This window comes from Caretta caretta, chromosome 10 (genome assembly GCF_965140235.1).
Source record: "Caretta caretta isolate rCarCar2 chromosome 10, rCarCar1.hap1, whole genome shotgun sequence".
Taxonomy (NCBI): Eukaryota; Metazoa; Chordata; order Testudines; family Cheloniidae; genus Caretta; species Caretta caretta.
Window position 1 is genome coordinate 71,166,687 of NC_134215.1, and position 13,756 is coordinate 71,180,442.

A 13,756-nucleotide genomic window follows, 5' to 3' on the forward strand; every position below is an offset into this window, starting at 1 on the left:
GTTACAGAGCCCCTGCTGTGCTCATACCATTGGTGGCTGCTCTGCATTTCTGTGGTGTTCAAATATTCTCTTTCTCTCGATGTTTACGGCACATGTGTCTCCCTCTCTATCTAGCCATGGAGAAGGACAGAGTGAGCGAGCGTGTGTGTTAAACTCAGAGCTTGGGTGGCAGCAACAGCTAGAGTTAAGGTTACTTAAACAATTCCATTGTAAACCCCTATTTGCAGTCACCTTTAATTTCCCCCTTTTATTAAAGTCTCCAGACTTGCTCCCTGCTCAGAGGCAATTGTTTCTTCGACGTTTGATTATGCATGTTTGTAAAATCAGAGCGTCAGTGGTAACAACAGCTAGAGTTAAGGTTACTTAAACAATTGCATAGTAAACCCCTATTTGCAGTCATCTTTAATTTTCCTCTTTTATTAAATACTCCAGACTTGCTCCCTGCTCACAGACAAATTGTATCTTGGAAGTTTGTGTAGCCTTTTGATTATGAAGAAAGAAGGAACAAACATACATGCTATCCATTACCAAAAAACAAGTCATAGTAGTATAATTTTAACATCTCTAGTGTCCAAACAGCGAGGGGCAAAAAGAGACAGTGCTCATTGAAGACGGGATTTCTGCCTCATGCTGACACAAATGTCCATCGTACGAACTGCAGTGTTTTATCCCCAAAGAACAAACCCCTCTGATGGACTGAGAATCTGCCCAGTTTTACAATCTTTAGTAAACTGCATTATCCCTACTCTCTGAGAAAGTGACAGACTAACCTGTCTTCTCATGCTCTCTGCAGCCTTCTCCACCGAACGATGCACACTCGTCACTTACACTAATGGCATTAGCCTGTTGACGCTACCTCCTCTGGGACCATCCCAGCTACAGGGAGTAAGGAAGGGCCTGTCTAGACTAGGTTGCATTTTAAAAGGTTTTAACTAATTTAGACACTAGTGTAAACAGGGTGTCCCACTTTTACAAAAGTGTTAGCTGGTTGAGGGCAACTGTGCACCCCTCTGAGGTTGACCTTGAGCAGCTGATATGTTTTGAACTTGTCCTGTGTTCCTTACCTAGACGGAAAGAGAGATTTCCTTGGTGCCTCTTGGTCTGTTTGGAGTTGGAATGAGCTGCAGATCAAACAAGAATCTCCAGCAATCTATCAACAACACGTTGCTCGCTTCCAGACCTGTTCTACACCAGAAATATTACTCGTTGTTGACAACAGGTGTCAGCCACAGTCGAACCTTGACGAGCAGGGTCCAACTGCAAGTGCAGACCATGGCCAGCTGTGTTCTTCACTGTTTCAGACACTGTGGTTTGTTCTGGTGTATGTTTGTCGCTCAGCCGTACTCAGCACCAGCTCAGCTCCACTGACTGCTGACATCTGTTGTCAACAACAGTTAATTTTCCTGGTATAAAACAGGCTTTAGGATGTTTAAATAAGACATCAATCATTCATCTTATATACTGTCTTCAGTAATCCCCTCTTGCACTCTGCAGCATTCCCTAACAAGTTCTCTCAGCGCACAGCTTGTCTCATCAACCCACCTGCTCTTTACAACTAGCTCCATAATCTCTGTGACATTTCTACCCCCCAGCCCAGCTCCTCCAACCCTAGCCCTGTGCTCTCTGCAGCATTTCTACCTCCAGCTCTCTGCAACGTCTCCACCTCTGTCTGCAGCACTCCTTGCTCCCTAGTGCCACGTGTAGAGTTCACCTTCCCTTTCAGAGCTGCTCCTGCTGTCTTGTAGGGGAGCTTTAGGGTTGTATTTGTGGTGGCAGGAAGGCAATAGACATTTGAAGAAGTGGCATCTGAAAAACGGAATCAGCTGAACCCGAAATATCTGGACTCTAATCCCAGTGTTCATCCTAGAGCCCAGCCAAGCATTTAAGAAAAGGAGATAAACAGTTCTGCTCTTGTGGGGATGTTTAGCCCCATGCAGGGAAGGAGGTACAGCTCCGTATATGCAGTTTCAATTTGCTTGATGAAATGCCAAGAATCATTTTGAAGAGAGTGGTAGAAAAGCCCCAGAGGAAATGTTGTTCTGTATCTAGTCAGGAGGAAGAAGATCACAGAAAAATCTCTTGCTTTTTCCCTAAATATGAATGTTTTTCCTATTCCACCTCCACACAGGCAACCAGAGGGTGAACTCCAGCAGGGGAGAGACATCACGGTGGAGATAGTGTGGCAAAGACAGGCTTAGTATGTGAGGGGAACTGGGTGGGCAGGGCAGCAAGGAGGCTGACCTTGAGTCCAAACCTAGAATGCACTAGTTTCTTATACGTACACCTTGTGCTGCCCAGGATTTCCCCTGACTTTTCAGGGTCTAATCCCTGCTAGCAACTCTGGGAGGGCATGTGACCCTGCAATTCACACACATACTCCCATGCATTGCCTCTGCCTGCCACCTTCAGCTCCTGTCCACGCTTACAGATTCCAGGGCTGCCTCAGGGTTAGAGTTGGGGTTCTGACCTGGGGAAGCCCAGGAGCATGTGACATCTGAAGCCTAGCAGAGACCCCTCTCACTCAGTGGAACGTCACCAGGAGCAGAGGACATAGTGGGGGCTGGTGGAATGGAGTTTGGTGGGAAAAGGGCAACCTGTTTGGGGAGAGGGAGGCTGCTGGGGAGCCAGGGAATGATGGGATTGGAAGAAAGGGAGATCTCTAAATATTTGGAGAAGGTTTTATGGGGGGCAAAGTTAACTGAACTGAACTTCCGGATCTTGAGGGTGTTCATGTTTGTTTTGGTTCTGTCTTTCCAATATATCTGTGCATAGAGGCCAATCATCCCAGTGCACTGGGAAGGTCTCAGAGTTGGGGCCCAATGCCCTGACTCCAGGATGAATGGAGATGGTTTGAGATCCCTGCCACCTGGTTGTTTAGATACCCACTTCTGTGCTCTTTGCTCTTTCCCCTGCAGGGCGCATGGCCCAGATGCTATGATCCTGGTGGATGGGCAGCCTCGACAGGCCAAGGGGGAGCTGGGGCTGTCCCAGATGCTGCACATCGCTAGCCAGATTGCCTCTGGAATGGTGTACCTTGCTTCCCAGCACTTCGTCCACAGAGACCTGGCAACCAGGAACTGCTTGGTCGGAGCCAACCTGCTCGTGAAGATCGGAGACTTTGGGATGTCAAGAGATGTCTACAGCACTGATTACTACAGGGTAAGGCAGCTCCAGCAACAGAGTCTGAAGGGCAGAGCAGAGGGAGGCTAGGAAATGTTGCAGTCAGTCAGCTACCAAAACTAAACTTACACACTTGTTCATTCCTTCCCCTGTGCTCTCATGAACCCTGAAACACATACTCATGCAGCTGCCCATGACTCACATCCTTGCACATACTGGTGTGCACACCCACGCATGCACACACCCACACATCAGTACCCTCTGTCCTTCTCACCTACACCCCCCTACACATTTATAACTCAGACACAAATGCACACTCATGCACTTATACACATTCACTTAATCTTTTACATATTCAGCTCTTTCTCTCTCTGATGCACACACACACACACACAATGTACAGTTTTGGATTCCTCTCTTTATTTAAAAAAAAAGACACTGATGCATTAAAGAGAATCCCAAGGAGGGTGACAAAGCTGATTAAAGGATTGGAGGCCGTGATCTGCAGAGTGTGGTTAAAGAAATTTAATATAGAGAAAAGGCAACTGAAATAATGACTGATAACTGCATAAAATATGGGAGAGGAAATAATAGGCAATTTAGGTTTGACCTCAGGACTGTCTTTCAACAGGGACATTATTTAGACAATGGAGTAATTTGCCAATGTAGGTTGCTCAAGCCCCGTCATTAGAGAAGTTCAATAGGAGACTAGAAAATAAATACCTGGGTTTAGTGCAGAGAATAATTGTGCACTAGATGCTGGCGCTCGACTCAATGACCCAGATGCTCCTTTCTAGCCTTATCTTCTGGGATTTATACTTACACATTCCTGTGTCCTTACACACAACCCTGTGTTGCTCTGCAGTGCCCCATCTGGCTAATGCATGAGCTTTACTGATGAGCTCTGAAGGAAGCTCTCCCCAGTACTCCTCAGCTGTGGAAAATTGGTTTTCCTTTGGGGGAATACTATAGAGGATTCAGCACCCTGTCCTCCACAAAAAAAGAGTCTTTCAGGATAAGAAGTGGAAGCTGTTGCTGTCGGGAATGTTCTGGGTTTGGTTCCTTTCAGATTGTAACATAGGGGTCTGGTTCTATATAGCTGGCTGCTGGAGCTCCACCTGATTTCTGTCACCTTGGGACAGAGTGACCCATGGCCACATTGTTTTAAAACAACTTGAGGCAGGAGCTACCTTGTGGGGGGATGGAGGGTGGAGATGGACAGGGGAAAGCTCTCAACAGAGCGACTGAGCAGTGGCCAAGGTGGAGATGGTGAAGACACCGTCAGTGCAGAGATTTCAAGAACCAGGTAGATAAGAAGTTAGTGGGCATGATGTCTGAAGGAGTCTTGCAGGATTTGGAGTAAGATGAGCTGTCAAGCTGGTATTATCTGACTCTTCTCTCTATGACTATAGAAAAGATATGCTCCGTCTAACTACATTATTGAAAACCCCAGTAGGGTTTCTGTAAGTCATCGATGTAGCAGGATCGCTGCCTTCCCACTAGTCCCATGGAAAGGGAGTGAGCACTGCAAAGAGCTTCATGGATGAAGGGACTGTGTTGGGCCCTTTTCACTCTCTGTAATGGAGATGTCCCGGGGCCCCTCCCATCTTCTCTCAGAAGGATTTTTTATGTCTTTATTGAATGAGGAGGTGGAAGTTAAAACACTCCCTTTCCAGCCAGTCACTGCAACGTCTTTAGAAGTCATCTGTTTCTAGTGGGCTTTTCTTTGTATCACACCAGCTGCCTTGTGTGGCCAGAGCAGCCCCTGGCACTGTGCTCTATACAAGCAGAGAGTCTCAGGGGAAGAGTTTTTTTCTGCAGAGTCCAATTTTTTATTAGTTTTAGGATTAAAAACAAATCTTGATCATTTAACCCATACTTCTACTACTTAGTCCCTCTCTAGCACTGTCCATTTGAAGGGGCCCCCACAACCACCCCGGAGAAGTAGGGGTCACTATTATTACTCCTCTTTACACATGGGGAAAATGAAGCAGAGAGGTTAAATGATTTGTCTAAGGTCACACAGTGAATCAGTGGCAGAGGACAGAATTGCACCCAGGTCTCTTGATTCTCTTGTCCCCTCCCTTAGCCAGTAGGCCATGTTCCTCTTATAGCTGGGAGCAAAACCCAGGAGTCCTAAGTGCTCTGTCCTCTGGTCCAACATTCCCCCCAAACTGTCCTCCTCTCCCCTTCTGCTCTCACTTAGCACAACAACATTCTTTGATAGCATGAGACTTGCTTTGCTAGGTTTGAATTGTGCGGAGGAGTAAGGTGTGTAAAGGGCAGTCGGCATTGCTGAGCTCCCTGCTAGCAGCCGTTGCCACCTTTCTGGGAAAAAAGCTGGTGGTGACATCAGTGGTATTGGATGTGGCTCTGTAGCTGTGGTGTCAGGGACCATTTGGCTATAACCCTGGTGTAAAGTGCAATTGACTTCTCTTGCAAACCTGGGCAAGGCAAGCAATTCTGTTTAGCAACAACTGTTATTCTTGGCCCTGAATGCATCTTAGGATTTTTACTCCTAACGTCTTTTGCATTAAAAATGGATCTTTTGGGTTTCAGAGCTCACCTGTCCCTGTTGCTTATGCCCAGCATGAAAGGCTATTTGACCTCTGTTCCAGACACCACAAATGGTTGCTGTTGAAGTAACACAGACAGAGAGCAAGATCCCAAGTCTGAGAATCATAATAGGACTTGGACTCCCATATGCAGCCATTAGGATGTGGCTGATGAGTTCAACCTTTAAGGTTTACCCTTTGGGTATGGTACCAAGCAGTGGGTATAACCCCCATAGTAAGTTCCTTGAACCAACTTCTCAGTGTCCATGCAGAACACCTTTCTGCTGGGGATATTTCCCGTTCGTAGGATCCTGGAGCAAAGTTCTATTTCGGGTGATTTCTTGTAACACATTGTGTTGTGTATCCAGGTTGAGGCCCCAGAAGAATACAGTAATTTATCATTTTCTGAGAAGGCTGTGAAGGATTCCATCTGAAAACTGACAAGATCTGACAGGTCTGCAGCACTCTGAAGGCTGCAGCTTACTTAAATCTGTTGGGTCTGTGTGTTTGCCCTCGCCCAGCACGGCTGAGGATGGGATGCGGGAGTGCATTCCAGGTTCGGGATTAACTACTAGCCATTTCTTTTCTTTTCCATTTTTAATCTTTTAAAACAAAGAGAAAGCACCATCTGGCTCATGCGTAAGTAGGATGCAAAATGCTTTACAAAGGTGAACTGCTTAATTTCCTGTTACACGTTTGGATACAGAAAACAAACATTGATGTAACAAAAGCAAAAGAGTGATTTGTTCTCCCTCTCTCCATGTTCAGTCTGAAGACAGATGTGTTCTTTCCCACGCAGATCACTTAGGAATCCCATCAGCTCTTGCTTTTAAACCTGCTTTGACAAGACAGGGTTTCTTATGGGGATGGGGAGGAAGTGTTTTTTGGCAAGTATGAAAAGATCTGAGATAAAATCTTTGATTAGAAAGGGAGGGAGGGTGGTGGGGTGGGACGGGGACGAGCAGAATCCTAAAACCTGTGTGCATTCCGCAGAATTGAAGGAACATTGGTGTAAAGCGTTGTTTAATGTTCCATTTCGTTTTTGGTTTTGATCCCTGTGGGAATAAAGGATTGAATAGCTGTGTATTGGTGAGAAAATACTTTTTTTTTAATTTCATGACTGGAATCTTTTTCAGAAAAAAAGACCCAGGACTGCAATGAGGGGAAGGGGGACTTGCAGGTCAGAATTTAGGTGCAGCAGATTTGTGTGGAGAGCCCTGGACTGGAGTAGCCGGGATTTGTAAGTTAAGTCAGGACTGAGATTCTTTGACAGCTGGGGACGGACAGGAATGGAACAGCAGAGGGTGCTGCAGGTGTGGGCTGTGCTTGGATCCTAAGAAGTAGGTGACTTCCTCACTCACACTCTCCACTCTTAGGCACTACCTCAGGGAAAGATTCCAACCAGCCCTGGTACATGCCCTTGCTAGTCTTGGTGGAGTGTTGAATCTCCTCAGTGAGGTCACTGGGTTCCCCTTCACCAAAACGAGAGAGAAGCGATCACCGTGTCAGGAATACACCTGGCAACTGAAGGGTCCCCAGTGTTTTAATGAGTGGTGAATTGCGTTCCTAACAGTTCAGCTTGAATTGGGTGCTTCACTGGTGGTGTGCAAGCCCCTCAAGTCTGTAAAATCTGGTTGGAAATGTTGGAAGAAGATATTTTCTGGTGATGTTTTGTCATTGGCCTGGTGGGTCGTGGCCAGAAGCATGGAGAGGCATGAAAATGGAAAGTTAACAGAATTCTTTCCAGAACCCTATGTGGCTCAGGATTAATATGAGCTCTGGGTGAAAGTTCAGGTCTTTTCTCCTTTTCAATCCACTCCCCAATTTAAATTAAATACTTTCCACATGACACTGTTGTAGATGCTTGCTTGTAATGGTAGGAGACCAGGGGATGGAAGGGTGACATTTCTAAGTCGTCGGAAGAGAACCCTGATCCTAGCTTCTCTGTAGCCAACATCTAATGATGCCCAGTTAATGTCCTAACATGGATATGACAGCAGGAATGGGAGCAGAATAGGGGAGTTTGGTAGCATCAAAAGCAGTGAAACCTCGTTACGACATCATTCCTGGTATAAAAACATTGGACAGTGCTTAGTCCCCATCATTTTTCAATTCATTTAAGAGTTTCAGCTCTAATCTAGCCATTGGCATTTCTCACACATCCATTGCCATGGTATTTTAGTACTATAGAATCCTTCATGAATATAATGTCCCTGTTATCTCTTCTCCTGCTGCTCTGGGACTTTGCTTTATTGTCTATCTCCATGTCGCATGAGGGCAGTGTGGCATTCACTGTGACGCTCTTAGCACCAAGAAAAATGCCCAGCTACAGCACAGCAGTGCCAGCAAGCATAGTACCGGACTCCCTGCCCCAAGTTTGGATGCAATGTCACATCTCATCCAATCCCCAGTAGAGTTAGAACAGGTTTTGCTGTACCACTATGTAAAAGTGGTTTTAAAATGTACTAGTATTTAGAGCTAATCCATCAGCCTTCCCGTCTTAGAAATCTGGCTGAAGTTTACTGGGCAAAAGTGGGGGAAATTGATTTGGCACCCGCCCTGCTGGCATTACTGTACTTCATTCCCATTTGACTTATGCTAATTAGCAGAGCGCTAACCCTTTCCCCTTAATTAATACTGAAGAAATAATGGTCTGTGAAATACCAGCCACTTCTCACTAGGAATTGCTGAAGCGCTGTCCACTCTCATCCCTCTTGCAATTTTTCCAGGAGGCATGTCTGAAGCACCAGAAGCCTGCGCACTATGCGGAGTGTGCATAGGAGCACTGCGGGCTCTCCCCTCCATATCCCCGTCTGGGACTTTGAAACACACCACTTTCCAAATGGCCATCCCCGTCTAGTCTTACTGACTTTGCTATAAGCTCTTGGGCAGCCCATATACCACATGTAGGACTTTGCAGCTTCACAGTGCAGTGCTGATGCTGGCTAATGAATCCAAGTCACCTCACCTTTCTGTACCTCAGGTTCCCCTTCTGTAAAATGGAAGTGATAATATGATTTACAGCCTGGCAATGCTGGAAATTTTTATGTCTGTAAAAATGCTTTGAGATCCGCAGATGAAAGGAAGTTGGAGCTGGACAGAGTATTCTGATTAATTAAGGGCTCCCCATAATATAGGAGACACCGTGGCAGAGTATGTGCTAGATTCACATACAGAGATAGTCATGGGTGCTGTTAGGGGACTGTAAGAGTTATAGAAGGTGCCTCAGGGTGACAGAAAGGGAACCAAAAAGAAAAGGAGTACTAGTGGCACTTTAGAGACTAACCAATTTATTTGAGCATGAGCTTTCGTGAGCTACAGCTCACTTCATCGGATGCATTCAGTGGAAAATACAGTGAGGAGATTTATATACACACACCTGGAGACCTTCAGAATGCATGCAGATGTGCCTGCAAACTGGTGGCCGGAGACTTGCAATGAACTTGGCCAGATAATGGAGATCTCCACTACTGGTGGGACTGTTTTTCTCAGTGTAACTTTGTATCCTTTTAGGGAGCACTATGCGACTGCATTCTCCCCACTTTAATATCTCTCTATTCCAGTGTCAGCGTCAGCCACCAACTTCCCAGACGAGGACTGGATGGGACTCCCATCAGAATACAGCCATGCTGCTGCTTACTCAGCTGGTGCTCAGTATTCAGGGCTCAGCATGCTCCCTACTCAGTGTGCCAGTCCCTCCTGGCAGCCAGAAGTGAGAGAGCAGGACTGGGAGTCACCCAGGTTTGGAAGGGGAGGCTTCAGTGTGGCAGTGCAGGAAAAATACCCCTGGGCCAGGCACACTGGGTGTTCCGCGTGTGTAGGAAGAGACTGCACAATATTAAATGTGTTGGTCTTTGATATCACTCTGGCTCCTGTGAAACCTCTGCAAATGGAATTCACGGTACAGTTCAATATCTCCTGTAAGTAAATGTAAGAGCAGCATCTTGTGTTTCATCCGGGCTCTTTTCCCCACCCTCCGCCCCTCGCTTTTACACCGATGGGAAAAAAATAACAAATTGTAAAGGTTCTTTTTTTCCTCTCTCTCTCTCTCTCTCTCTCTTTGATAGTTAAGAGCCCCTCACAAAGTAGTGTGAGTTCAGAAGAATTAATTGGGGTAAATAGGTTGTGTTGTAATTCATGGCATTTTCTCAGGAATGGTAATTACTCTAATTCCCCGCCCTCAGCCCTCCCTTCTCTTCCCCCCCCCTCCACATGCCCATCTCATGGCTGCATTGCTGTTTTGATGTATATACTGTTCATTTAATTTCTGTAATGAGAGGGATGTGGCCGGCTAAGACCTCTCACCAGTCTAGTGACGTCTTCTTTGAAGCACAAACACAAAAGGGGACTATGAAGAATAGTCTGTAATCAACGAGTGAAAACGCCAGCCTGCCAGCCGTGCTAGGAGGTTTGACCTCTGCCCTAGTATCACCACCAGCTCAGGATTTGTGCCACCAGACTCTGAGTCGTAGCATCGTCACTAGGGGATGATGCTCGTAAGCGCGTTCAGGTAAAATGAGAACCAACCTGAACCTTTACCCACGGCTTAAACGGAACCCCAAAATTTTATCCAGAGCTCAAACTAAATTCAGGACCTAGTGCCTGAGGTCACCACATCCCTGCATCTTGCCCAGAGCTAAGTGGACTCCCAGAGCTAGCTAAACCCCTCCAGTTTCACTCACTGATAACCAGCACATGAGCTTTCAACCAGAGCTCAATACAGCTCCCCAAATCTTCATCAAGAGCTTGAACTGAGGCCTTGAGCCTTCTTCCAGCGGTGGAGCTCAACTTCAGAAGTTTGGTGAAGTCAGAAGCAGTTCGGTTAGCTCTTCCTTTAACTTGTACCTTGCTCTGTTTGCATCTCATGTTTGCAGAATACATGAAAGCATCAGGCCATTGTGTAAAAGCCAATTCGCTCACCAGCAAATACAGGAAGTCTCCCAAGAGACCCTGTTCTCATGAGATTTCCAGCCTCATCTCTACACCAGTATGGTCTGGAGAAATTCCAATGAGGTGTGGGTAATCAATCAAATGCTGAACCCATATGAGTGAGGGGCAAACCAAAACCAGTAACGTAGAGGTTCCATTTTATTCAACACAAAGAAATCCAGGTGATTATCCAAATAGTCTGTGCTTCTTGAACCTGCACAACTGCATTGCAAATCATGAGGCAGCAGACTTTCTGGTGAGATTTCAGGGTTCTTCTGCTTCCCTCTACTTAAATTCCAGTTATGCCTAGACCCTAAGGGCTGGATTCTCTGCTGTAACCAATTTCTGCTGGGTGAAGCAAACAGATGCAGGGGCAAAGGAAGCTGTTGATGGCTCCCTGCTTGTAGAGTCAGTTCTTCTCCAGCCCCACCATAGATTAAAGAAGCCGAGAGCCTGCTCTACTCTATGCTGGCCAGCTGTGGCTCCCAGTGGATATCCGTCAGATGGAGATTGCCGGAGCAGTGTGCTCTAGCCACACCATTCCCCACCTCCCATATGCCAAGGGATGCACAGAGAATACTTCAGGAGCCAGATGTGGCAGAGAGGGAGTTCTCACCGGTGTCTGGTCCCTTCGTGCCACCAGAGCCATGCAAAGGGGAGAGTACAAAGCTGACCCTAGGATATTACATATGAAGCCAGACAGACGAGAAGGATGAGAAATGTGTTTCCCGATTTTTTTTGGACACTTCCACTTATTGTCCCAGATGGCACCAGAAACTACAGAGAAAATGAAAAATAATTCACGTGATATTTTAGAAAAGCCTTTGCCACATTCAGGGAGATGAGTTAAGAATTAGATGCAGCAAGTCCCTCCTCTCTACCAGTGCTGGGCCTATACTCTTCACAGCTCCCCAGCTGATCAGCTGACTCCTCCTGCTTGCTCCCTACCCGCAATGTTGTGACCTCACCATTCATCTCCATCGCAGCACCTGTGAGGTCACAAGCAGGAAGGGGCAGCAGAGGAGAAGGGTGGTGTCACGGAGTTCTTGGGCGATGCTCTGGAACTGCTCCCCATGAAGCCAGTCAGGACTCTGGGGCAGTCTCCTTCCTGTGAGCAGCCTGTCTGCAGGACACACAGCTCCCCCGGCTTCCCCCTTCCTGGGTCTGACCTCGGAGCATTCCGCCTCCTCTGCCCCTCCGTGTGCTTCCCACAGCGAGTCCGCCCAGGTGGGGCCCTGGGGAAGCTAGAGGGTCCTGCACCCCAACTTCGCAGCCAGACGTGACTCTCAGCCAGCCAGTAAAACAGAGGTTTATTAGACGACAGGGACATGGTCTAAAACAGAGCTTGTAGGTGCAGAGAACGGGACCCCTCAGCTGGGTCCATTTTGGGGGGCAGTGAGCCAGACAACCACATCTGCCCTTCACTCCATGTCCCAGCCAGCCCCAAACTGAAACTCCCTCCAGCCCCTCCTCCCCTGGGCTTTGTTCCTTTCCCAGGCCAGGAGGTCACCTGATTCCTTTGTTCTCCTACCCTTTAGCTCTCACCTTGCAGGGGGGAAGGGCCCAGGCCACCAGTGGCCAGGAAACAGGGTGTCGGCCATTCTCTGTGTCCAGACCCCTGCACACACCTGCCCTCTAGGGCTCTGCAATGATCATACACCCTTACCCCACCCCCTAGATACTTAAGAACTGCATAGGGGAAACTGAGGCACCCCCCACACTATTCAGCGGAAACATTAAGAACGGTCCCACATCGTCACAGGTGGCAAGCTGTCTCTTAGCCACAAACACCTTGGTGATCAGCAAGGGAAGAGGAGGTGGAGAACTTATGAGAGTTTAATGGGAGCTTGGTAAATTATGGCTTGGCTTGTTTTTTTTTTTAATGTGTTGCTTACGGCAGTGGCTTTTTCAGTGGATAGACTTGAAGGTTTCCCCTGGTGCAAAAGGCAAATTGAAAACCTCGCTATGAAAATTAACATATAAATATCTTCCTCATCCTCTGTAATTAAGATATTTGCATGGGAAGAGAACATGTTTCTCCTGACTCCTGCGTGGCTTGAATTCTCTCTCTCTTCCCCTCCATTTCATAATCCTCCTCCTCTCCCAGCCACCCTCTGCGAACTCCTACTCCAAACCAGCTGGAGATGAAAGAGGGAGAAAGATGGTATTTGCAAACAGCTGTGCTTAAGAAATGGACCATTTAGGGCTAGGCATTCAGAGAGAACATGCTCCACGTACAATCAGGCAATGATGCACAAAATGGCACATATATAGAAATAGAAATCTTTTTTAGGAGGGTAGCACAAGTACTGAGCACAACTGAAAATAGTTCTCTTTCTGTGCATGCCACGCTGAATTGGGGAGGAGGGGAGAATCATTTATGTGGGCATCACATCATGAGATTGTCAAAGGAATTCACAGGGAAGAAATGTTTATATTTTCTTACTCCAAACCCCCTTTCCTTTCTGCAGTAATTAGTGAGTGACAACATACAGGACCTATAGTTCTGAAATACTTTGCCAGTATCTCACAGCAGCAGGGTAGTAACTCCACTCCTAGTTTTTCCAATACATATGAGGATAGCTTATGAGATCATTGGCTTTTATAGTCAGCTTCAACAGCTTCTTCATATTTGCTTGGACTGAGATATAAATTGAATTTGGGTTTCTCTCTCCCTAAGTTATTTGTGATTGAATAAGCACGTGGTAAGGGATCAGACACAGGGAAAATGTCTCTTGCAGCCCCATGTTTGAGGTGGGATTTGCATTGTGCTGTATTGGTGTGTTTTTCCATTGTTGATGACTTCATTTGCTCTGTATCTTTTTTGATGCCCGTCCTGTGACACAGCTGGCTGGGAGAGTTTGTGCAGTGGACTTTTCTAGCTCTGTAACATTTTAATGAACAGGAAATTTAAACATACGTGAAATCATTTTCTCAACCTCTTTCCCACCCAGTTCTCATTCCTCAGGCATTTGCTTTGTTCGGAATAGAGCAAAGCAATTTAGGGGCTTTTCAGCCATTCAGACAGCAATTGCCTGAACGGGATGATCCTGCAGCTACAGGTAGCAGCTAAAATTTGCACCGCTAGCTCTGGTGAAAAGGTGCACGTGAGTGTAACTAGGTGGCCAGGCCTCCCAAACCCCCCTTACTTC

General features: G+C 46.8%; 1 protein-coding gene across 8 annotated transcripts in view; it reads left to right on the forward strand.

Annotated features, from left to right (window-relative positions):
* Positions 1-13,756, forward strand: part of NTRK3 (neurotrophic receptor tyrosine kinase 3) — a 333,051-nt gene that overhangs the window by 275,205 nt on the left and 44,090 nt on the right. For all 8 annotated transcript variants that reach the window (XM_075133170.1, XM_048865819.2, XM_048865820.2 and 5 more), the window contains one exon: positions 2,916-3,159. In XM_075133170.1, the coding sequence (XP_074989271.1) occupies positions 2,916-3,159 (244 nt within the window). The remainder of the gene's footprint in view (positions 1-2,915; positions 3,160-13,756) is intronic.